General features: G+C 35.5%; 1 protein-coding gene across 1 annotated transcript in view; it reads right to left on the bottom strand.

Annotated features, from left to right (window-relative positions):
* The window catches only part of sntg2 (syntrophin, gamma 2), a 116386-nt gene extending 91216 nt beyond the window's left edge, over positions 1-25170 (bottom strand). The window contains exon 1 of the mRNA XM_051134251.1: positions 25050-25170. Coding sequence (XP_050990208.1) covers positions 25050-25118 — 69 coding nt within the window. The 5' untranslated portion in view covers positions 25119-25170. The remainder of the gene's footprint in view (positions 1-25049) is intronic.
* Positions 25171-26114: the final 944 nt, after the last annotated feature.

The following is a 26114-nucleotide window of genomic DNA, read 5'->3' as shown; positions in this document are numbered from 1 at the left end:
ACAAGGTTACTTAAACAGACCTACTACTTCCATATAGCACTGTTATAGTTATATAGTAATCTGAAACTAGAACAACAAATTTTGTGTTATTTGAAATGAAATGAAACATAAAAAAGCACTCCAACTTATTTTATTTCACCTATGCCAAGGCAGCATTTCTCGTCTCAGTGTACTAAAAATAGGCCTAACTAAAACTGAAATAAAAATAATAATAAAAAAGCGACAAAACACAGCAAAATTACAACAACTTTAAAATGAAAATAAAAACAGGAAATATAAAAACAAAAACGAATGTAAAATATTAATAAAACGCAAATGTAAAAATACAATGACACTAAAATAAAAAACGGTCATAAAGTTTTTTCACTTTTACATATGGGCCCCTGGACTTAAGTACAAATATACCTGTGCTCTTAAGTAGCAGGGGTATATTTGTAGCAATAGCCAAAAAGATCGATTTTTCTTTTATGCCAAAAATCATTAGGATATTAAGTAAAGATCATGTTCCATGAAGATTTTGGTAAATTTCCACAAAACTTAATTTTTGGTTAGTAATATGCATTGCTGCGAACTTCATTTGGACAAATTTAAAGGCGGTTTTCTCAGTATTGTGATTTTTTTAACCCTCAAATTCCAGATTTTCAAATAGTTGTATCTTGGCCAAATATTAGTATATCAATGGAAAGCTTATTTATTCATATTTATGACTGGTTTTGTGTTTATGGGTCACATATATAAATAACCTAATATTGATGCATTGATTTTGGATATTGCAAATGCAACATACATGAATAAAACTATGCAACGCAATGAGCCATCTTGAATTTAATAACTAACACAATTGCAATATGTTTATACTATGATATATGCATATTATTGAAAACTAAACGCAAAACTGTAGTCATGTAACATGTATCTTGCGTGCATATTAATTCACATTTGTTGTTATCTGCCTAATTACCTCTTTTACTAAATTCAACAGCACGGAGAAATAGACTCACTGCCAGAGGACATGTTTAAAAAGACTTCCCTTTCAATTTCAGTGTTCACTGGCCAAAATAATGTGCCATTGACCTAATTATTATTTGCACTGTACTGTTAAAGTCAGCAGCCTCAGGTTCAGCCCGATTACTAGAAAAGAGTAATTAAGCACTACAGTTTAATGCAGAGTGCCAATAAAAAGTAAATTAACAGCACAGCACCCGTCCTCAAATTATTAGAGCATCTTTAAGCTCCTCTAACTCAAAATTAATTTGTGCAGCGTGCATTTGCGATTCCTTGTCAGGAATTCCGGAACGGACAACTCCTTTTGACAAAATGCTTTGCTCGTCTTATTGGCATGATCTGTGGATAAATAGTTCAGAAATTAAATAAAGATCTATATATAATTATCTAAAGGATGCAACATGCTAAGGCAAGGGGACTTTGATGTTTTATTTATTCAAAGCGCGCGCTGAGGTTTAAATTCTCGCGCGTTTTTTAAATTCAATATTTTCAACGGTCATCAGCGGAGGATAAAAGTCTGTCAGTCATTTGATTTCCAACGTGTTTCGCTATATAAGTGTGAACTTCGCCTCAAAGAATTAGAACGATTTTTAAAGAAGTGTACTGTAGGAAATTACAGTTTCAAAAGAATCTTGTTTCTTTCCAAAAGTCCGTTAGAACAAGTTTGGTGATCGGGTACGAAGTGCCGCGAAAAGGGTGATCGAGGCTTTTGCAACACTGCTTCATAAAACATTAACAAACCTTTTTCTTTCCTCCCAAATTAGTGGTTCGAACCTTGTATCAAACTTGCCAAGTCACCTGATTTCCGCAAAGGAGGCTTCCTTACGTCAAACTTTGGTTTCAGCCGCTAGATGGCGTTTTGTTATGTAGGTTATTTTAATAATAATAATAAATGTAATGCATTTTAATTCTAATGCATATATAAAACAAAAATAACAATACTAATTTATTGCTAATTGACTTAGTTTGCCAAGCCCTGAAAAAAAATTCGTACAAATCTGACACAACCTTTAAAATGAACGACAGTTAATTCTACAGTAAATTTAAATAACTTTTATGAAAATATTGGCAATAAGTTTGTAAAAGGCATCATGTTTTGGATTTACACTGTTTTCACCAGCAGTACCACGAGCCTGGGTTGTTTTGAACGCTTCGAAGCAGTGAATCATTTAATGAAGCAACTGGTTCAATTGATTCACTGCTTCAAAAAGTGCACAAATATACAAAACTACAAACAAACTACACGTTTTTCTTCAAGACATTATCTTTATAGTTATCGTCCTTGGTAAGGATTTTTGCACTGTTCGGTGACAGTCCATAGCCTAATAACCAGTGTCAAGCTGCAAAAATGACAAAAGCAGAGTATTTTTTTCTTTGAACATAATTTAAATGTGTTTCACAAAAAGCCCACTCTTATCAAGACAAAATGCTCATTTAATAGCCCAGACTTTAAAGGCTACAAGGGACCTAAAGCAAAAAAAAAAAAAAAAAAAAAAAAAAAAAACGCCCACTGCAACAAAGCAATTCACAGTCCTTCATGACGCAAACATTTAATAATAGGCCATCACATGATGTCTGACCTGTCAGCCTTTACTGCCCATTACCAGGTACCCTGAGCAGGCGGCATTTCTTTATCAAGCCTCGATGGCTGCTGCGTGCACTGCACGATGAGCTTTCAGTGTCTTGTTTTTGGCCTCCTAATGCGATCACACATACAGGGCAGTAAAGAGCGCCCGGGCATCGGGCCAAGCTCGCATCCAACAGTGCATCTCCTGTAGAAATCGCTGGTCACCATCGCTTAAATAGTCTTACTGATAAACATTCATTTCACATGAGCACCTTGGCAGAAGTGCTTCTACAACACAACGGGGGCAGAGAAACAGAAGGAGGTCACTGCATGGGGAATAGAAGCCGCAGCACCCTTGTTCTGATGCGCCAAGCAGAATGCAACATGACAAAACACTTATCTAAGGAGGCGGGAGACACCTTTGCATGCACGTGCAAGGCAGTTTTGTTGTTATTCCATGCGTGTCAGGTTGAGGGTCACTCTGGGGAACAAACTTCACATTTTCAGGGAAAGCTGCATCAACAATTTAGCATCAAAGCCAATTACTCCCTTCACATTTCCCCCTCGCGCTCGGCTAATTAGACCGCAATATCTACATGCACTATGAAATAACATTTTAAAGCGCTTGTGTCTTCGACAATTTGCTGGGAACTTGTTGTTCAAATAAATAAATAATTCCACCTAAAATGTTAATTCTACAATGTGCACATTTACATTTTTCAAATTCTTAAATATTTGGAAAAAAAAAAAGTAAAAATATTTGTACTATTTTATTTTAATATTTAAAAAACATCTTACTATTTAGCAAGGGCGTATGTTTGATTTTGGCATTGGTGGGGACATAACAGCAGATAATAGACTTTTATTTGTTTGATCAAAATTATTGGTACTAAATTCTACACCCTTGAAAATCATAACAAGCGATGTCTGACGTTGAAAACTAAACATTTCTCCTTAAATATGAAGAGGTCAAGAAACAGATTAATGAGTCCATCCAAATTTCACAAAAAGCTTATATTATAATTACATCCATAAGTGAGACATTGAAGCCAGTGCTGTTTTTGGCACTCTTCCGAAGAAGCTTCATTCACTTGTGTTGTACCCACACAGAGACATTTTGGTCAGATTTTTTAATGTTCATTTAATGTCATTTTTAGGTGACTTTTTTCTCTGTTTTAAAGATGTTTTCTTTGGATTGTTTGACTGCTCGAAAGAGAAATTTCCTGATTACTAAATGGCACATACATAAAAATATGGGTTTAAATCTCTTTTTTTGTTAATCTAGACAAGTACATGAAGACTAAAGTTCTGTTCATTATAAAGCAGTAAAAACTGTATAATACTTTACTATAATAAAACCATGGTTAATTTTCTTATTGGATTGGTATTTGTGTATTCCTTCAATCATTCATTCTTTTTCTTTCTTAAAATAACTGTACTGCCTTAATGGTTTAAAGTTTTCTATTATTTGATTAAAAACAAGAAAAAAAAAAAGAAATCAGAAAAAAAGATTCGTGATGCCCTTCAAAATCCCGATTTGAATCAAATGATTCGCGATTCGTGCTCCGAAGTTCTGATCTGAATCAAACGATTCGCGAACCCGCTCCGAAGTTACGATCTAATCCTGCGTCCCAATGTGCATACCATCCACCCTAAATTCTATGTAATACTAGTACATTTCAATACCATATAGGGCACATTGGACGCTAATTCAAATGATTTGCGATCCGTAGTCCCGATCTGAATAATGATTCGCGAATGATCATTTCAGATCGGGACTTCGGAGCGCGGATCGCGAATGATTAATTTCGCGAAATGATTCACGAACCCCCTCCGACGTTCCGATCTGAATCAAAAGATTCACTAACCTCCTCCATGGTTCCCGTGTAAATGAAGTAATTCGCGGTAAGCGAAGTTCCGATCTAACACCGTGTCTACACCAGACGCGAACGGCGCGGCGCGACCAAATACAGTAGAACCCATTGTAATCAGTGATGCTGTCTACACTGGATGCCGCGCGCGCCGCGACACGACAAATTCCCGACAGTAAACTGCTGCCGCGTTCTATTTATGACGTGCTCACACAAAGTTCAAATGATTTGCAACGGTCGCCTTGTAGTGTACAGTGTAGACAGAAGCTGTGTCCGAAACCGCTCCCTATCCACTATATAGTGCACTATATCAGGTGTCAGCCATTTTGTAGTGATGTCCGAATTCTGAGTAAACGACTTCATTCCCTACATTCATTCACTACTTTTTACCCACAGTGCATTCTGATTTCGAGTGTACAAACGATTTACACTCGCTGAAGCACTATATCCCACAATCCAATGCGGAGAACTGACAAGCTGGAAGAGAGAGCGGGATCGAGCGAGTTTGAATGAGAGATGCCGTTTACATCTTTACTATTTCTGCTTCAATGTTTATTTCACGCATTATTTATATCAAAATATATTAAATAGGCATTAACTCAGTTTAATATTTTACTAATTTACTGAGGTAGCATATTTGTTAATTTACAAAAAATTAGGATAATTTGGTGGATATTTAAAAATGTTCGTTGGTAGCGTTTTCATTCTGTAAAATTAACGGTCGCCTGAGGGCGCTGTACGACCACTGGCATATTACGCTTCTCGGGAGAATTCCAAGATACTACAAAAACAATAAATACATAAAAAACTGAACGTGTTAATGTGTATTTATTTTTGTTCACAGTTTATTTAATAGTATTTAATGATTATGAACATATAAGCATTTCAAAACAAATGACCATTTATGAAACCATAGCTGACGCGGAGGTATGTATAATTACAATATAAAGTAAAAGTGTTATGGCTATTATTATTATTATTTTCTAAAATAAGGTACATGTAATATAAAAGTACATATGTGACAAAGATGTCTCTTTGCAACAGCTCAAATAAGTCTCATGCGAAGCGTATACGTCACCGTCCGAATCCGTTCACTTCATTTCGTTCACTCCTTCTGATATAGTCCACTCAACGGCCATTCACTTTATAGGGATTAGTGAATGAGGGAACGAGTGAGCGATTTCGGACACAGCTAGACTTTAGCTGTTGCGGCGCGACGCGAGACAACTATCGCGTCCAGTGTGGACACGATGTTAGTCAAATAATTCGCAAATCCGCTCCGAAATTCCGATCTAAATCAAATGATTCGCGACACGCGAATTTAAGTCCCTATCTGAATCCAATGATTCGCGATGCGCGATCCGATCGAGCGCTTCGGAACAGTGAATCATTTTGCGGTGCAAAGGTTTAATTGTTTCGTAGCTTCGAAAAACTCCGTTTCACCCATCACTAAATTATTACAAGTGATGTCGAAATTCGACAATGAATAAATGGATCTTTTGATTTGGTCGTTGCTAGTGTACAATTTATTAATATATTGTAATACATATTTGAGAAATTATTGTTGTATATAATTGAATTAGTCGATATATTAGTCTATATAGTGTGATAGTCAGATGAACAAAACAGCAGAACAACAGTGGTTACACAAATAATTGTTTAGTTTATAATTATTGCTAGGGACAATTTAGCAGTCACTGGATATTGATAAGGACACATTAAGTATATAAGAATGTATATAAAACTCCAAATTGTGAGATATAAACACAAAATTGCAGAACTCAGAACCAAGACAAATAATTTTAAAATGATGAGAATTGTGAGATATAAACTCTCAGTTGTGTGAAAAAAAAAATTACCATGGTGAACAAAGCAAAATATAAACCTGGAATTGTGAGAAATAAGGTCAGAATTGTGTTAAAAAAGCAATTACCTTTTCTTTAAATAAATTTATTAAAAATAAATTAATTTTCTACGTGTGTGGATATCGCTCTGTGTTCCTGCCAGTTCCTCTTGGAAGTGATTAAAATAAGATTTGTGTCGTACGTCGTATCCTGTCTTCCATCCAGCACCAGCAACTCCGTAACAGAAAGACCGACCACACTATGGATCGGGCTGAGGAAAGACTGTGGAGACTGCGGCAGGGCGACCGGGAGTTGGAGCGGTATGTGGAGGATTTCATTGAGCTATCCGATCAGGTGGGTTGGCCCGATGCCTCTCTCGGCGCTGTGTTTCTGATGGGGCTGAGTTACGAGACTATTCGTTGTGATTCTCCCTCCTGTAATTACTCCTTAAGTGAACTTCTCAATCTTATTCTTTATTTAAATGGCTCAGATTTTGAAATAGAGGAAGTAAAGAATATTGGTGGGTCTCGTCATTCAGTCCCCTCTGAGACACAGTATATCGAGCCAGCTCATCCTGAGCCAAGAGCCCCCACATACCGTACCAACGACTCAAGACGCCTGCCCAGTCCCAAATCTCCTATCCTCCTCCGAAGTTCCGCCGCTGTCCTCAGCCCGATGCGGCTGGCCTCATCCCCGCGCTCTAATCCGCCGGCCACCGCCCAGAGCCCTGTCCCTCGGGCCGCCACGCCAGCGTCTGCTCGCAAGATGGCCGCCACGCCAGCGTCTGCTCGCAAGATGGCCGCCACGCCAGCGTCTGCTCGCAAGATGGCCGCCACGCCAGAATCTGCACGTAAGATGGCCTCCGTTCCTGAGCCCCCGGCCAAGATGGCCTCCGTTCCTGAGCCCCCGGCCAAGATGGCCTCCGTTCCTGAGCCCCAAGCCAAGATGGCCCCCAGGCCTGAGTCCCCAGTCATGATTGCTGAAATGAACATTATGGACAGGGCAATCCCACTGGAGTTCACTGCTCCTATTATCTCCCCTAATTCTCCTGAGCCTCCGCTGGTTCCGTCCAGCCTTCCTGAGCCTCCGCTGGTTCCGTCCAGCCTTCCTGAGCCTCCGCTGGTTCCGTCCAGCCTTCCTGAGCCTCCGCTGGTTCCGTCCAGCCTTCCTGAGCCTCCGCTGGTTCCGCCCAGCCTTCTTAACCCTCCGCTGGTTCCGCCCAGCCTTCCTGAGTCAAGTCAAGTTGTAGCTGTGTTCCCCGAGTCAAGTCACGTCACGGCTGAGTCAAGTCACGTCACGGCTGAGTCAAGTCACGTCACGGCTGAGTCAAGTCACGTCACGGCTGAGTCAAGTCACGTCACGGCTACATCTCCTGAGTCAAGTTCCTGGTGCTTCTCATAAGCCAAGACAAAGTCCAGCTCGCCCTCCAGAGCCGGAGCTCTGCCCAGCTCGCCCTCCAGAGCCGGAGCTCTGCCCAGCTCGCCCTCCAGAGCCGGAGCTCTGCCCAGCTCGCCCTCCTGAGCCGGAGCTCTGACCAGCTCGCCCTCCAGAGCCGGAGCTCTGCCCAGCTCGCCCTCCAGAGCCGGAGCTCTGCCCAGCTCGCCCTCCAGAGCCGGAGCTCTGCCCAGCTCGCCCTCCAGAGCCGGAGCTCTGCCCAGCTCGCCCTCCTGAGCCGGAGCTCTGACCAGCTCGCCCTCCAGAGCCGGAGCTCTGTTCAGCTAGCCCTCCTGAGCCGGCTCCTCCTTCAGCGCGCCCTCCTGAGCCGGCTCCTCCTTCAGCGCGACCTCCTGAGCCAGCACCTCATCCAGCGCTCCCTACGGCTGGCAGTACTGTAAATTCCCCCAAGAAAATTTTGGGGGGGGGCTACCCGCCATGGCCACCTGAACTGTTTACCCGGCCATGGCCTCCTGAGCCCCCAGACCCGCCATGGCCACCTGAACTGTTTACCCGGCCATGGCCTCCTGAGCCCCCAGACCCGCCATGGCCACCTGAACTGTTTACCCGGCCATGGCCTCCTGAGCCCCCAGATCCAACATGGCCACCTGAACGGTTTACCCGGCCATGGCCGCCTGAGCCCCCAGACCCGCCATGGCCACCTGAACTGTCTGTCCGGCCATGCCCTCCTGAACTCCCTGATCCGCCATGGCTCCCTGATCTGCCCTGGAGGCTTTCCCTGGCTACAATGTTCCTGTCCCGTATCAGCCTCCAGGGCGCCCACCCTCCCTCCCTAGTTGTATTGTTACGGTGCGGGACGCACCTACCGGGAGGGGGGTAATGTCACGTATCCTTATTGTCATCGTGTGTTTATGTTGTGATTTCACCATGTGCTCCCTGGACTCAGCCCTCTCGTCACCCTAGTCACGCCCTCCTTGTTTCTTCCTGAGTGTTTCATTGTCCTCACCTGGGTATGTTCTGATTAGTTTGTGTATTTAAGTTCCTCCTTGTGTTTAGTTCCCGGTCGGTCTTTATTGTTGCATATTGTTGATTAGTGTGTTTCTACGTGTGTGGATATCGCTCTGTGTTCCTGCCAGTTCCTCTTGGAAGTGATTAAAATAAGATTTGTGTCGTACGTCGTATCCTGTCTTCCATCCAGCACCAGCAACTCCGTAACATATGTTGGTTGCCAAGGCAGTATTTCTTATTTTTGAAATGCAATGAAATGCAAGCTTGCATTCATCTGCCTTTATGTTTGTGTGCAACGCCCACACATCAAACCTCTTGTCTCTTTTGATCATCCTAAAATGTATTTCTGGCATTATTTATTAGAGTTCACTATCAGCAACAAATGTTTGGAAATACTGAGAGAGCGAATTAAGCTTTGCACATTTATACTGTGAAATGCACATTCAAAATACAATTTGGTGCAGTTTCCGATTTTTTTTTTTGCACTGTCTAATCCAAAAAAGTCAGCATTCTCCAGTATCAAAAACACATGCATATATTAATATAAGTGGGTGTGAGTGAAGTAATTGCCCGGGGAAAAAAACATTAGCTATTGTAGGTGGTTGAAGATGGTGGGCAGGACGTGCCAGGAAAGCAATTTCACCTTAAGAACAGCACAAGTGAAAGCACTCAGCGGAAACCACTTTTTTAAGGAATGCAAATCCTGTCGACGACAGCTGGCACTTTCTACAGAGTACAAAACAGAGCTTGAAACTCTCACAGAAAAGTTGGCCTTCTTTTTCAGAAAATGTCAGTGAAAGGAGATGCTGAAACATCTAAATTGGTTGTTTATCCACTTCAGGAGGTCAAATCAGACCCGGCATTTGATCTAAAATATTTACTTCAAGTTCATTTAACATGTTAGAATTTTTACAGTACTCTGATGCCGTTAATGGTCATATGAAATGCATGTAAATAATTAAAATATTTATTTATATGGATATATATTTATTATTTAATTTAATAATTTTATGATTAATTATTATTAGGAAAGCCTGATATTTACATGAAAGGACACTGTGTGGGGGCTTTAGTGCCTTTTTTCTATGATCTAACTTTGTGTGCCAGTAATTACAGCAAAATATTGAATTCTTTTTCCAAGTCTGTTTCTTTCCTAGAAAAACTCTTATTCACATGACTTTTCAGTTGAAACAAGTGCAGTCCACCAATCTGCCCACATGAGCTCTAGTAAACATCATAATCTACAAGCCTGTGATGCCTTTTTTTGGGAGATGATGGCAGTGAAAACTAGACCCAGGTATCGGGCAATATGATCTAACACAGCGGTCCTGCAATTTCCCAGCGATTTCCTGGAAAATGGATCTGTTTTCATCCACGATGTCTCGCGGCAAAGAGGGTAAACAAGTAGTTTTGCTACTTGAATATGGTCTAAATGATGTTCCCTCTTTCATTTGCTTGGTTATAGGACATATTTTTCCCCTCTCTCCATTTCTACATGCGGTTGGCGACGTCCCCTCGAGGTTAAGGCTGGCGAAACGCGGCGAGCGCTGAAACTTATTACTGTTTTTTTCCCTCTACATTTTCTTCGGTCACTGAATCTTTCGTCTCCTCCAGCCCTAGCGTTGTCTATTATGTATCAGGGCCCGGTTTGGCCAGAAGCGGGATGAGAGCTTCTCCTCGAATCCAGCAGTGGTGGGACGGACCTCGGCTTCCCTAAGCACTGTTATTTTCACCGTCAGCAGGGGTCGGTTTGCGGTCGACCAGCAATTTTGATCAAGGATCAAAATTTTGGGGCTTGCAGGAAGAGGAAACAGCACCAAGGATCTAATTTTTGGACTAAAAACAGCCAAATCTAACATATCATCTATGGAAACGGTGTCCTTTTATGTTTATCATCAAGAGAAATGACCTTATCATCTGTGCAATTATTAGATATTATATATGACGCACAGTTCATCAAACAGCAGGGCATCATATCCATCATCCTCCATTAGAGTCCCAGACAATATCATTACCTTTAATTAAAGAGCGGGAGGTCTTTCGTTAAGTGCAAGGCAAGACATAATATTGCCTTTGCGAACTAGAATTATTATGTAAGTCATCGGTTCTCAAACCAGCAGGTTGTGACCTAAAACTGACAACTAACTACATAATCATGCAGAGTTATGATAGCCAAATAAACAGACTTATGGATGATTAAAAGAGAGAAATGCTTCAGTTTTACTAGATAAAATCTGAAGCAAAACCCTCTGTGAACCACAAATACTACTGTGTGTTTGACACTAAATAAACCTGTTCCAGCTTGATTTATTTGCCATTTACTGAGAGTTTTTCAAATGTGTCTTGTACGAGTTTCTCCTCCCTCTGATGATCATTAAAGTAGGTCTCTCTTTGAAACTACTCAAGTATGAAAATAAAGTATTCACATAGATATTTTCAGGTCATTCCTGGGAAATTGTGCTACTTTTGATAAAAGATCAAAAGATAAACATGACAAAACGAGTAATTGGCATTAAAATATTGCAAAGAAAAAGGTGAAATGAAGTGATTTTGTACCTTTTGCTTGCTGTCTTTGTAGTTTTATGCTTACAGAGAAGTGTTTGTCTGAAAAAACACAGAATTAGGCAAAATGAGTGATTTTTTCCATGTTCTCAACCTAGAAAATGTGAAAAAGAACAACCCAGTAATTTTTTTGTTTTTGGTAAGCCTTTCTCTGTAAGCTTGTGAAAAACAAGCCGCTCAGATTTCGCTCCCCACTTGGCGTATAAAGGGGATCTTATTATAATATTGCCGCCCCTCAATCTGGAAGTTTATTGACTTACTGTATAATACGCTGCTGCCACACAGATCTAATATAAACATACAATTTCTTTCCCAACTGTTTACATTCACAGACATAAACCGACAGTTTTTGTAACTCCTGTGTGTTTTTAACAAACTTGTGTGTATTTGACCGTTTAAGTGCAATAAGACATGAAAGAGAACTTAGTTTAGTTCTCACATGCCATGTGACAGCCACTTTCTGTGCGCTTACATTTCACTTTCATTAAGTGCAACGCAAGACATAAGAAATGTCTTTTCAAACTAGAATTATTATGTAAGTCATCGGTTCTCAACCAGCAGGTCGAGACCTGGAACTGACAACTAACCGACTGTTTTTGTAACTCCTCTGTGTTTTTAAACATAAACTTGCGTGTATTTGAAAGTTTAAGCGCAATAAGACTTGAAAGAAAACTTAGTTTAGTACTCACATGCCGTGTGACAGCCGCTTTGTGCGTGTGCTTTGGATGTATGCGCTCAGAAAACCCTATATCAGAAGTTTAAACTGATATGGTTTAAAACGCATGATTTCAATGTGACAGACATGATAATTAAAACCAAACTGATGTTTTTTGGCTGAGTATCTGAGCTGTAAAGGCACAGCTCTATTCTGGAAAAGGGGGCAGGAAGCAGCAGCTCATTTGCATTTAAAGAGACATGCATGAAAACAGTGTTTCTGCTTCCACTCAAAATAGGCATTTTCAAAATGATATTATAAATGATCTGTGGGGTATTTTGAGATGAAACTTCACAGAGACATTCTGGGGACACCTGAGACTTATATTACATATTGCAAAAAGGGAATAATAGATCTCCTTTAATGCAGCGTGACACTGTATGGAGTTTATTATATTATAAACACACACACATATACGGTTCAAGTCAAAAGTTTACATACACCTTGCAGAATCTGCAAAATATTCATTATTTTACCAAAATAAGAGGGATTATACAAAATGCATGTTGTTGTTTATTTAGTACTTACCTGAATAAGATATTTCACATAAAATATGTTTACATATAGATCACAAGAGAAAATAAGAGTTGAATTGGTAAAAAAGACCCCCGACACTTGATTCTTAAAACTGTGTTGTTACTTGAATGATGCACTGCTGTGTTTTTGTTTAGTGATTGTTGTTCAAGAGTCCCTTGTTTGTCCTGAACAGTTTAACTGTCTGCTGTTCTTCAGAAAAATCCTTCAGGTCCCACAAATTCTTTGGTTTTTCAGCGTTTTTGTGTATTTGAACCCTTTCCAACAATGACTGTATGATTTTGAGATCCATCTTTTCACACTGAGAACAACTGAGGGACTCATATGCAACTATTACAGAAGGTTCAAACGCTCACTGATGCTTCAGAAGGAAACACGATGCATTAAGAGCCAGAGGGTGAAAACTTTTGACCATAATCAGGTTTGTGTACATTTTTCTTATTTTACCTAAATATCACATTTTTTTCATTCAGTACTGCCCCTCAGAAGCTACAGAAGATACTTATATATTTCCCAGAAGACAAAAGTTAAATACGTTACCTAGATCTTCAAATTCAAAAGTTTTCACCCCCCGGCTCTTAATGCATCGTGTTTCCTTCTGGAGCATCAGGGAGCGTTTGAACCTTCTGTAATAGCTGCATATCAGTCCTTCAGTTTTTGGTTCAAATACATGAAAATGCTGAAAAACCAAAGTGTCTGTGGGAGCTGAAGGATTTTTCTGGAGAACAGTGGGCAGTTTAAATGTTCAGGACAAGCAAGGGACTCATAAACAACTATCACTAAACAAAAAAACAGGTAACAACACAGTATTATGAATCAAGTGTATGTAAACTTTTGAACGGGGTCACTTATTTAGGTCAGTACAACATAAAAAAAACAACATGCATTTTGTGTGATCCCTCTTATTTTGGTAAAATAATGAACATTCTGCAGATTCTGCAAGGTGTATGTAAACTTTTGACTTCAACTGTATATGCATTCATAAAGCATTTTTGACCCGTTTTTTATGTTCTAAAGAATAAAGGCATACAGTTTTGGAACAACATAAAGGTGAACTTTCATTACTGAATGAATTATTCTTTCTGTCTGTATTTTGTGTGTGTGTGTGTGTGTGTGTGTATGCGTTTAGGACTGGTGTGACAGTGTGCCGGACGGCCTTGAGCGGGAGCAGATCAAGGTCCTGTATGGTTTGAGGTTCAGGGATCATTAGACAATAAACTGAAACTACTGGCAACCTGCGTTGCCTTCTAGAGCCCCAGTGCCTGCTGGGATTTAATGGAACAGAGGCAAAAGTTCAGTTAGCTGTGCAGAACAGAGAATATGTTTGCTTCTGACACTCCTGACAACAGCAGCTTTACCGCCTGATACAAATCTGCTTTAAGAAAAACTGCAGAAAACATAAAGTTGATGTTTGGCCATGAGCTGCCTTTATACAGGTGCGTGTGTGTGTGCGGCACACAGAACTGACAATCACTGAATTCAGCTCAAGCAGGATGTGCATTTTCAATTTGAATTGGTAAAAGTTTTAGTATATTATTCAATACTGCATGAATATTTTCAGAGTTTATAAATCTGAAAACAATGTGGTGACATTTTTACCTTAAAATTAAAATCTGTTTTGATAGCTAATTGTTTTGGCACTATTGAATAGTTTAGATAAACAATAAATCTAGCCAGAAAGAAATGTTTTCTACATATTAGGGAATGAATAGGCATAATTAGTCAAAAAATTAATGGTGTAATTATGTTCTGTTGTTGTTTCACTGATTTCCTGTCATTCAAATTCCTGTTCAACATCCTGTGTGACTAATTTAATAAACTCATGCAAGAGAGCCAAACCTTAAATTATGAATATTTTCCCAGCCCTGCTTTCACATACCACTGTGTGTTTGTCGATCTAGTATGTTGTGCATACAAATTGATTTAGGTAAATGCAATAGGCCACGCATTCATATATTTGCTCTTTTGTCTCAGAATGAATGAGTGCTGTGTGTTTCCTAAAGGTCTCCATTAAAAAATTGCTGTCTAAAATTGCAGCGCCAAGAAATGGGCAGTTTATCACAGATAAATGCATCCGATGCCCGCAAGCGAAACACAGGTGAGTTTTTCACAGGAGATTCTCACAGAATTTAAAGGGGGCATTTCATTTTATTTTCCCCATAAGGTCCACTTATGGATTGCAATGTGAAAAAAAGAAAGGAAAAAACAAAAACAAAAAGTATTTGTGTCTGTTTGCATAGGGGGTCAGTGTTTTAGTATCACTGAAATACTATTAAATTAATTTTAATTTTAGGTAATTTAAATTAAAGTTTTGGTAATTTTAGTAATTATATGTACAGAAATACAGTTATATTGTGAAATATTATTACGATGTAAAATAACGTTCTGCTATTTTAATATACATTAAAAATCAAATTTATTTCTGTGATCAAAGCAGAATTTTTCAGCATCATTACTCCAGTATTCAGTGTCACATGATCACAGAAATCATTCTAATATACTGATTTATTATCAGTGCTGGAAACAGTTGTGTTGCTTAACATTTTTTGGAATCTGTGATACTTTTTTTAAGGATTCTTTGATGAATAAAAGTTTAAAAGAACATCATTTATTTAAAATAGAAATATTTTTTCTAACTTTGGGGTCAGTAAATTTTTATTCTTTCTTTCTTTATTTTTTTAAAGAAAATAATACTTTTATTCACCAAGGATGTGTTAAATTAATAAAAAGTGATATCATAGATTTACAGTGTTAGAAAAGATATATTTTTGGAATAAATGCAGTTCTTTTTAACTTGTTATTCATCAAAAAATCCTGAAAAAAAGTTCACAGGAATCACATGTTCCAAAAAAATATTTGGCAGCACAACTGTTTCCAACATTGATCATTCTAATAATAAATCAGCATATTGGAAAGATTTCTGAAGGATCATGTGACACTTAAGACTAGAGTAACAGCTGATGAAAATTCAGCTTTGCATCACAGAAATAAATTATATTATAAAAGTATATTAAAATAAAAAACATTATTTTATATTGCAGTAACATTTTGCAGTATTATTGTTTTTTTTTTTCTGTATTTTTGATCGAAGAAATGCAGTCTTGATGAGCATAAAAGACTTCTTTAACTTTAACATTAAAAGTCTTACTGATCCCACTTGTGAGCGGTGTGTGTGTGTATATATACATACATATATATATATATATATATATATATATACCATTTCTGGGGTTTTAGTTTTCTACTAGAGTTTATTTCTAGCTTTATAGTTCAGTCTCTTATTTACTGCGTTTTGAAAACATCTGTGATTGCCAATGGAAATTCTTTAAAAAAATAAAAATCCAAAACATGTCTCTAAAAATCAATTGCAGAGTCCTGCAGTTTAGCAGAAGGTGGTCTTATCATCTGTGCCGCAATGTTTCTCAAATAAACATTTTCCACTGTACAGCATCTATCACGCGTCTCCATTCTGTTTGGATTCTACTTACAGCGTTCATGTGAATTTTAATTTATATTCTCCCTGCTACAAATCAACTAGAATAGAACAGAACATGCTACCGGTTTTAAAGCAGAAAATTCAGGCTAGATGTCTTTAATGTGTGACTACTTTGAAGAAGACATTCTTTCATTCCCTTCATAACCCACAGGAGCGTTCGAGGCAAATACTCTGCTGATATGTTATGCTAATTCATTTGAGAATACTGTACGAAAGTGCCTGTCGCTTCATTTGCTGTAGTTAACTACACAACAGACACCTTGTTATCAATTAATGGAATAGTTCACCCAAAAATTTAAATTTGCTAAAAATGTACTCACTCTCAGAATATCCAAGATGTAGACGAGTTTGTTTCTTTATCAGATTTGGAGAAATGTAGCATTCCATCAATGGAAGTGAATGGGTGCCGTCAGAATGAGAGTCCAAACAGCTGATTAAAACATCACAATAATCTACAAGTAATCCACACCACTCCAGTCCATCAGTTAACATCTTGAGAAGACAAAAGCTGAAACAAGTCCATCATTAAGACATAATGCATCATTTTCCAGCTAAAATACAAAACCCATAATAATGCTCCCTCAAGTGAAAAAGTCAAATTCCTATTGTTTCTGACATCAAAATCCACATACATATTGGTTTAGACACATTTTGGACTGTTTTGGCTTGTAAACAGTGTTTGATCTGTGCATATTTCTCTCCAGTTTCAGAACAGACCACTTTTTCACTGGAGGAAGCATTGTTGTGGATTATGGACTCGTATTTTAGTTAAAAATATCTTGAGGGATTTATTACTTCAGATTTGGAGAAATGTATCAATCCATCACTTGCTCACCAATGGATCCTCTGCAGTGAATGGGTGCCATCAGAATGAGTCCAAACAGCTGATGAAAACATCATAATAATCCACAAGTAATCCACACCACTCCAGTCCATCAGTTAACATCTTGAGAAGACAAAAGCTGAAACAAATCCATCAAGACATAATGCATAATTTTCCGGCTAAAATACAAATTCATAATCCATAATAACGTTTACTCCAGTGAAAAAGTCCATTCCTGTTGTCTCTCACATCAAAATCCCACATATTGATGTCTCAAATAGAGATGTTTTGAACTGTTTTGGCTTGTAAATGATGTTTGATCTGTGCAGATTTCTTTAATGATTCAGACCAGACCTCTTTTTCACTGGAGGAAGCATTATTATGGATTATGGACTCGTATTTTAGTTAAAAATGTTTTAATGATGTATTTGGGGTTTTTTTCCTCATCAGATTTGGAGAAATGTATCATTCCATCACTTGCTCACCAATGGATCCTCTGCAGTGAATGGGTGCCATCAAAATAAGAGTCCAAACAGCTGATCAAAACATCAGCAGTAATCCACAAGCAATCTCCATTCCTTCAGTTAGCATCTTGAGAAGACAAAGGCTGAAACAAATCCATCCTTAAGACGTTTTTAACTAAAATACGTGTCCATAATCAATAATAATGCTTACTCCAGTGAAAATACATCAAAATCCGGCCACATATTTAGAGCTGTTTTGGCTTGTAAACGGTGCTTGATATATGCAGATTTCTCTCCTGATTTGGACCAGACTTTTTTCCTTTTTCACTGGAGGAAGCGTTATTATGGATAATGGACACTTATTTTAATTAAAACGTCTTAATTATGGATTTGTGTCTTACAAACATGCAGCTTTTGGCTTCACAAGATGTTAACTGATGAATTGGAATGGTGTGGATTACTTGTGAATTACTGTGATGTTTTTATTAGCTGTTTAGACTCTCATTCTGACGGCACCCATTCACTGCAGAGGTGAGCAAGTTCAAAAACATTTATTTATCTGACATGTTAGAAGTTTTGACTTCTTGTGTTTGTTTCAGAATATTTTTCAGTTTAGTAAAATATGATGAAATGTGGGTGTTAACAAAACGGCCTCTTGCAGGAGGTCTAGTCAGATGCAGCTCATCTAACAGAGTTCGTCTGAAGTTCTGCCATCTCTCTGTGTTCCCATTACAGCCCCTAATGCTCCGTTTCGATTTTTTTGGCTCAGATCTTGTACTACTTCACATCTACAATCAGCGTGATTCCACCCGTGCTGAAACAACCTGCTTATGTTTTCCAAACCTCTGCGGTCACATGCATTTCTGCAAATACAAGAGAACTTTAGGTAATCGCAGACTGCAAAACTAATTTGCTAAAACTGTGATTCGTTCCCTGGAGTTTTTCTTCAGCTGAAGTGTTTCCCCCAGTATCAATGAAATCTCACAGCTCCCGCTGAATTCCTTTGCTTGCTGCTTTCATGTCTTTTCTTTCACTATTTTCCAGCGTATAGGTGCTCCGGCTGTGAACGATGAAGTAACTTGTGATGCTGGAAAAATGCATGAATGTTAATGTGACGGTTCACACTGAGGTCACACAGTGAATCTGATGCGCATCGGATCCAGGATCCCCAAGTGGCCCGAAATAACCAAAAACATTCTGGGAAAAACTTCCAGCGTGTAGCATCAACGTGGCCTAATTTGCTGAGATAGTTTATGAGATGTTCTCAAAATGATTTTCTGTGTTAATCAGCCGTGTCACAGATGCTGTGCATAAAGTTGAACTCATTTTAAACTCAGAAAGTTCTTGTTTTAGTCTCTTAAAGGAACAGTTCAATCAAAAATGAGCGTTTGTTAAAAATGTTCTCACCTTCAGGCCATCCAAGATGTAAATGAGTTTGTTTCTTCATCAGATTTTAAGAAATGTAGCATTGCATCACTTGCCTACCAATGGATGTGAATGGGTGCCGTCAGAATGAGAGTCCAAACAGTTGATAAAAACATCACAATAACCCACAATTAATCCACACCACTCCAGTCCATCAGTTCACATCTTGTGAAGACAAAAGCTGAAACGATCCAGACATTTTTAACTAAAATACGAGTTTGTAATCAATCATAACGCTTCCTCAAGTGAAAAAGTGGTCTGGTCTGAATCAAGAGAGAAATCTGCACAGATCAAAACAGTCCAAAACAGCTCTAAACAAAAATGTGCCTTGATTTTGATGTGAGAGACAACATGAGATAGATTTTTTTGTTTTGTTTTGTTTAACTGGAGGAGGTGTTATTATGGATTATAGACTCGTATTTTATTAAAAACATCTTTAAGATGGATTTGTTTCAGCTTTTGTCTTCTCAAGATGTTAATTGATGGACTGGAGTGGTGTGGATTACTTGTGAATTATTGTGATGTTTTTATCAGCTGTTTGGACTCTCATTCTGACGGCACCCATTCACATCAGAGGATCTGTTAGTGAGCAAGTGATGGAATGACACATTTCTCCAAATCTGATGAGGAAACTCATCAGCATTCAGCAAACTTTCATTTTTGGGTGAACTATTCCTTTAAAGAACATCGCCATCAATTACTTGTCGTGACATTAATGCAACATGAACATTTTCAACCATAAATCATCTTTACATCAAACTCCTGTCAATATCAAAAGTATATTATGACGTTTTGAAGTTGTTCTTTTAGCCTTACTTTTTTCTGGATAAAACGCTGTTTCTTCAGGGTAAAATATTCTGACATTTCCATGAGTTTTGGATCATTGGATTCAAGTGGAAAGACTGAGGTTTATGACTTTAAAACATTACGCTGAGTTCTCAGGCTACGAGCACATCTGATGTGAAACAGCTTCATAAATGCATTATGTATTAATGACAGGCTCATCACATTTTCATTTCTTTTTATGGTTTTGCAATAGTTTAGGATAGTTTTTTTCATAGGCATTCATATAAGGCAGCCCTAAAAGTATTTGAACATTAAGCCGCATCTAATGTCTGAATGTCACTGCATGCATGATCATAAAATGACACTTGCTTTGATATTTTCTAAAGCAATGCCATTCAGACATTTTAAGGCATGTCAACATGAAATCAACATGAATTTTGATCACCTTCTTATAGAGACAGTTTTAAAATGATAAATTTAGTAATTATTTGAATATGCTGGTTCAATGAAAAATATATTAGACTACTGAAATAAAATAGGTTGTGAAAAATGTATCACAATTAAGAGAGTTTTTGCTTAAAACTAGGAAAATTGTTCTTGTTTAAAGCATAAACTCTTAATTTTAAGAAATTTAAGAAAACAACTTAATATCTAAGACATTTTGCTTTTCATGTAATTGTATCTTGAGTCATGAAAGTTCAAATATTTACAAGACAAAAATACTGAGGAAGAACTTTTTTGCAGTGAAAGCACAACAAACAATTAATAAAGCCATATAGACATTTAAAAAACAATGACAAAACAACTGTTACTTCAACAAAAATTAAAATAAAGCAGAAAATATCAAAAATTCAAATGATTATTAAAAAATAACAATGATACTAAAAAAAACTAAAATAACACTGGATGGTTCTTATATTACAAAATTTAATTACAAAACTTTATTGCAAAATTCAGATTTATTATGTGCATTAATATTAATGTAAATAGTAGATTAATTAAAAAAAAACATTTTGCAATATTTTTAATAACTGTTTAAATTAGGTTTTATTTTTAGATTTTGTGCTTTCATTTTAAATTTTGCTGTGCTCTATTTATTTTTTATGCCTTTTCTCTATTTAATTTTTGGTTTTAGTTTTTAGTTTTAGTTATTTTAGCAAAATTAAACTTAATGAAAATTATTAATATTAAAAAAAATGTTAACAGTGTTTAATATTTAATTTAATTTCAATCAATAATATACTTCTCAATTTAAAATTTAACCAATAATACATTTATTTATAACTTTAATTATAATAAATAACTTTTGCACAGAAGTTACTAACTGAAAACAGGTCTAGAAGTTGCTAAAATATATAGCTTTTTATGTTTTTTTTTCTATTTAATTTTTATTTCGGTTTAAGTTTTAGTTATTTTAGTAAAATTAAACTTAACGAAAATGATCAACATTTAATAATATGTTGACAGTTTTTAATATTTAATTTAATTTCAATCAATAATATACTTCTCAATTTAAAATATAACCAATAATACATTCATTTCTAACTTTAATTATAATAAATAACTTTTGTACAGAAGTTACTAACTGAAAACAGGTCTAGAAGTTGCTAAAATATATTGCTTTTTATGTTTTTATTTTCTATTTCATTGTTATTTCAGTTTCGGTTTTAGTTTTAGTTATTTTAGCAAAATTAAACTTAACAAATATTATTAACATTTAATAAAATATGTTAAAGGTCTTTAATCATTTTGTTTCAAACAAAAATATATTTCTCAATTTAAAATTAAACCAATAATACATTACTTTTAACATTAATTATAATAAATAATTCTTGCACAAAAGTTACTAACTCAAAATAAGTCTAGAAATTGCTAAAATCTATTGCTTTTTATAATTTTTCTTAATAATTTTTATTTCAGTTTCGGTTTAAGTTTTAGTTATTTTATCAAAATTAAACTTAACAAAAATTATTAACATTTAATAAAATATGTTAAAGATTTTTATTATTTAATTTCATTTCAATCCATAATATACTTTTCAATTTAAAATATAACCAATAATACATTAATTTCTAACTTTAATTATAATAAATAACTTTTGCACAGAAGTTACTAACTGAAAATAAGTCTAGAAGTTGCTAAAATATATTCAATTTTTATTTCAGTTTCGGTTTTAGTTTTAGTTATTTTTAAGTAAAATTAAACTTAATGAAAATTACTTACATTTAATAAAATACTTTTTTTTTTTTTTTTCATTTTTATGTTTCATTTTATTTGAAGTACCTTTTTTTAATGGTTTTAGTTTACTATAATGACTCTGCACCAATCCGAAGTTTCTAATAATCACTTACACATAAGTGGATGTTCTGCTCATTACAGATCTCTTTTCTGTCCTTTCAGAGCGTTTGTTTTGGACAGAAGAAGCTCCAGCATTAGCAAACATCACACGGGACCGAGATGATGATGTGCTTCTCAGCGGCCCGTCACGAACGGCTCTGCACAATCAGACTCATTTGACACTTTCCAGTCTTAGATCTCCAGCCACAGTAACACATCAAAGTGGGGTTTCTCTTTGATATAAAATGTTCAGTCAAGCAGCGAGAGGCTGAATATCAATTTCCTGTGTAGTTGCATTGTGTTGAATGTGGGTGGCGAACCAAGAGCGTATCAGGCTTAAGGGACTCACATTACAATACATAAAAGCCATGGGTCAACAACAAAAATATACTTCTCAACTTAAAATGTAACCAGTAATACATTACTTTGAACTTTAATTGTAATGAATAATGCTTGCATAAAAGTAACTAACTGAAAATAAGTCTAGAAGTTGCTAAAATATATATCAGAAATAATATTTAACACTTTTATGGCAGAAATTAGCAAATGTTCAGCAGACTTTTTTGAAATTATTTAAAAATTCCTTTAAAAAAGAAAACGAATTACTCCTGATGCATCGCAAATACATTTAAAACAACAGTGCAATATTTATTATACAATAATAGTTGTTTTTAAGATAAAACATTTACATTTTTTGTTAGTTTTATTAATTTTTTTTCCCTTTTTTTAGTACATTTAAAAAGACATTACAATAAACATTAAGTCTTTCAGAGTTTATTATATTATATTAGTAATTTATCTTAAACAGGGATGTACAAAATGTTTTACTTTTACTTTATGTAAAAAAAGACCTGACTTTTCATGACGTATTATCATCATTTTCTATTGTCCTGGCATTTTGGCTTATGTCTAAATAAATTATATTTTATTTTAAATAAATGTTAAAATAATATAAGTTTATATTAAGATTAAGTATGGACTTTATTTGAATACATATATATATTGTTTTTGAACTTTATTTATTTAGTCTTCAGAAAAAACAGATTAATATTAAATTTCCTAAAACTAAGGACTAATATTAAAGATTTCCTAAAACTAATAAAAATAACAAAAATGCAGAACAAAATTACTAAAATGTTAACTAAAATTAAAAATAAAACTATAATGAAACAATAATAAATGCTTTATAATAAATAAGCAGCAAATCAGCATATTAGAATGATTTCTGAAGAATCATGTGACACTGAAGACTGGAGTAATGATGCTGAAAATTCTGCTTTGATTACAGAAATAAATTATATTTTAACATATATTCACATAGAAAACAGTTTTTTTAAATTGCAATAATATTTCAGATTTTTACTGTATTTTTGATCAAATAAATGCAGCCTTGATGAACTTTCGAAAACGTACAAACTCCAAATTCAGAAAACTTTAATTATTTACCTATTTACCAAAGCAAGAAGTAGCAATTGCGTGCATATGCAAATGCAGTTAGTGTGAATGCTTTAATTATCATTATTCTGTAATAACGTGGGATTTGTTTCTCTAATGAAGTATGTTGGCGACACCTTGCATATGTGTATGATCTAAGCGTAGTGTGTAGGGAACACCGAAAATCCTTTAAAACAGCAGGGCTCCGTTTGGAGTCTGATCCATAATGTATGAAGACGACCACGCAAGCTGAAACAGAACAGCCTTGGGAAATCATTGTGCGCTAGAATGCCATTTCCAACCTCCGAATCCTCGCAACATGCAATTTCAGTGTTTTAAATAGCTTAATGTACTCAAATCTAGGCTGGACATAATTAATACTAATTACTTGACCTAAAAACACTTCAAAAAATCCGTAGGACTGAGAAAAGCAATTCCAAAAGTTTCCGTAGCTCTTCTTTTCCATCTGTAAATCTCTTTTGTGGCGTAATGCATGTGCGATATTTCTCCAGGGATCTTTACAGAAAGTGTCCTGTCCTCACTTTGCCTTTTTATTTCATTTTTTTCCCTTCTATCAGCTTTTTGGGGACCTTAATGTGAAGGGTCGAACACAAGCAAGGACACTTTAGAGAAAGAAATGCACTTATGGTGCCATACAAACTAAAACACCTCAAAATGACTAAAAATAGAGGTGTTTTCAGACAGGGCTTGTGTTTTGTGCCCTCTGTGCCATGTTTTTGTCCTGAACAGGATGAGATGGAGATTACCTACACCTGAGTCCATGCGCTCATTTAGATTTAATGAAACAGCAGTTCACATCAGAACAGAAAAACCACATCAGGTGCACAACTGCAATCTGACTACATTTATATTCATAAATGGAAAAAAAAAAAAAAAAAGTAGTCTGAATCAGGCTTATTTAGTAGAATAGTTGTTGTTAATACTTTAAATGCAACAAATTATGATTACATTAATAATATTACATTTTTTATTATATTAAAATTCTTAGAATTTATTATAAATTATATTATTGTATTATAAATATGTTAGATTTAATATTTATTAACGTTTTTATTTCCTATTTTCATTTTAGTTTTTTTTTTTTTTTTTTTTTTTTGTTATTGTTTTGTGCTTTTTATTTAGTTATTATTTTTAAATATGTCTGTTGGATTATTATTTGTATTTTAATTTTAGTTAAACTGAAAATACAAAATGTTGCATTCCATAAAAGTTATTATATTGGAGTTTTTATATTTATAATATTAATTATGATTAATTGTAAAGTAAATAATATTAATTAATTACAAAGTTTTTTTATTCATTTTGTTTTCATGGTTAAACTTTTTTTGTAGTTTTGTAATATTCTTAGTATTTGTGTGCAAATGTCTACAGTTTTATTTTATTTTATTTTGTACAAATTTTTATTTCAGTTCGCATTTTAGTTGAACAAACTAAAATTGTGAGAAATGTAAAAAAATGTACATTAATACAAAGAAAGAGATTGGTTTCATCAACAGAAACGTCAAAATATATTATTTTATCTGAATAACATTAATTATGCAAGTTGGTTTGTTGTGATAATTTGTTTTTAGTTACTTTAACACTGGACTGAATCACTAATCTCACTAGATCTTTGTAATTAAAATGTGTGATATAACCATCGTATGTCATAACATAAATATGGATTTGAAAGATACAATCAGACTGACTTTCTTAATTGGCATTACAGGTTTTACTGTGAACGACTCATCGTGTAAATATTAAAAGAAAAATGTCCTCTTACCTGAAATCTTTCATCAAAATGCATGAACTTGTTCCACTTCTGAAATGACTTTCTTTTCTTTGACATCATCGATCTGCTGGTCAGGAAGAGGCACTTTTCAGCCTCCAGTCGATTCCTGAGGGACGACCTGCTCCACATCCTGATGAATGTCCTTATGGAATTAAAACAAGATGGAAATGCTGTTTAATATCATTGTACTGCCAAATTTACTACTGTTAAACTTTTGTCTTTTTTAAGAAATTAATCATTTTATTCAGCAAGGACGCATTAAATAAACATTTTTACAATTTTAAAAATAATGTTACACATACACACGCATACAAAAAAAAAAAAATGTTTAAACAAAAATATTAAGAAGCACAAATGTTTTAACTGGAGGTTTTAAAACCAGATTAACCAGGCTTTTGAGTATGCACACTAAAATAACTAAAACTAGAATTAAAATTAAATATTAATAAAACATGTTTAAAATAATAATAATAATAATAATGAAAAAGGTGCAACAAATTATTAAAACAGAAAATATAAAAATAAAATTAATTAAAAAACATTTATTTAATATATGATATTTAAACGGCTGCTTTCAACATTGATAATTTAATCAGAAATGTTTATTGAACAGCAAATCAGCATATTAAAATGATTTCTGAAGGATCATGTGACACTGAAGACTAATGTTGCTGAAAATTCAGCTTTGATCACAGCAATCGGTTACATTTTAGAATATATTTAAACAAACAAAAAAATGTTATTTTGAATAGTAAAAATATTTTACTTTTTTACTGGAAAGTAAAGTAAAAAAAAGTAAAAAGTAAGTGATTTTGTAAGTGATTTTTTTTTTTTTTTGGTAGGGTACAACAGCAGTTCTTTTCATTCAAGGTTCATCTCAGCGTTTTCACAGGTGTGTTTGTTCATTCACTAGAAATTATATGTTCTCTTTTTGTGCCATTGCACATGAGTGCCCTGTTGAAAGCCTCACACAGCGTCAGACGGCTCTAGAGAACAGCAGCAAACATGAGCGTTAACATGCTATTCACACTAGAAGCTGCACAGATGCCTACTGAG

The sequence above is a fragment of the Labeo rohita genome, chromosome 17 (assembly GCF_022985175.1).
Source record: "Labeo rohita strain BAU-BD-2019 chromosome 17, IGBB_LRoh.1.0, whole genome shotgun sequence".
NCBI lineage: Eukaryota > Metazoa > Chordata > Actinopteri > Cypriniformes > Cyprinidae > Labeo > Labeo rohita.
This window is presented reverse-complemented; position numbering and strand designations above follow the sequence as displayed.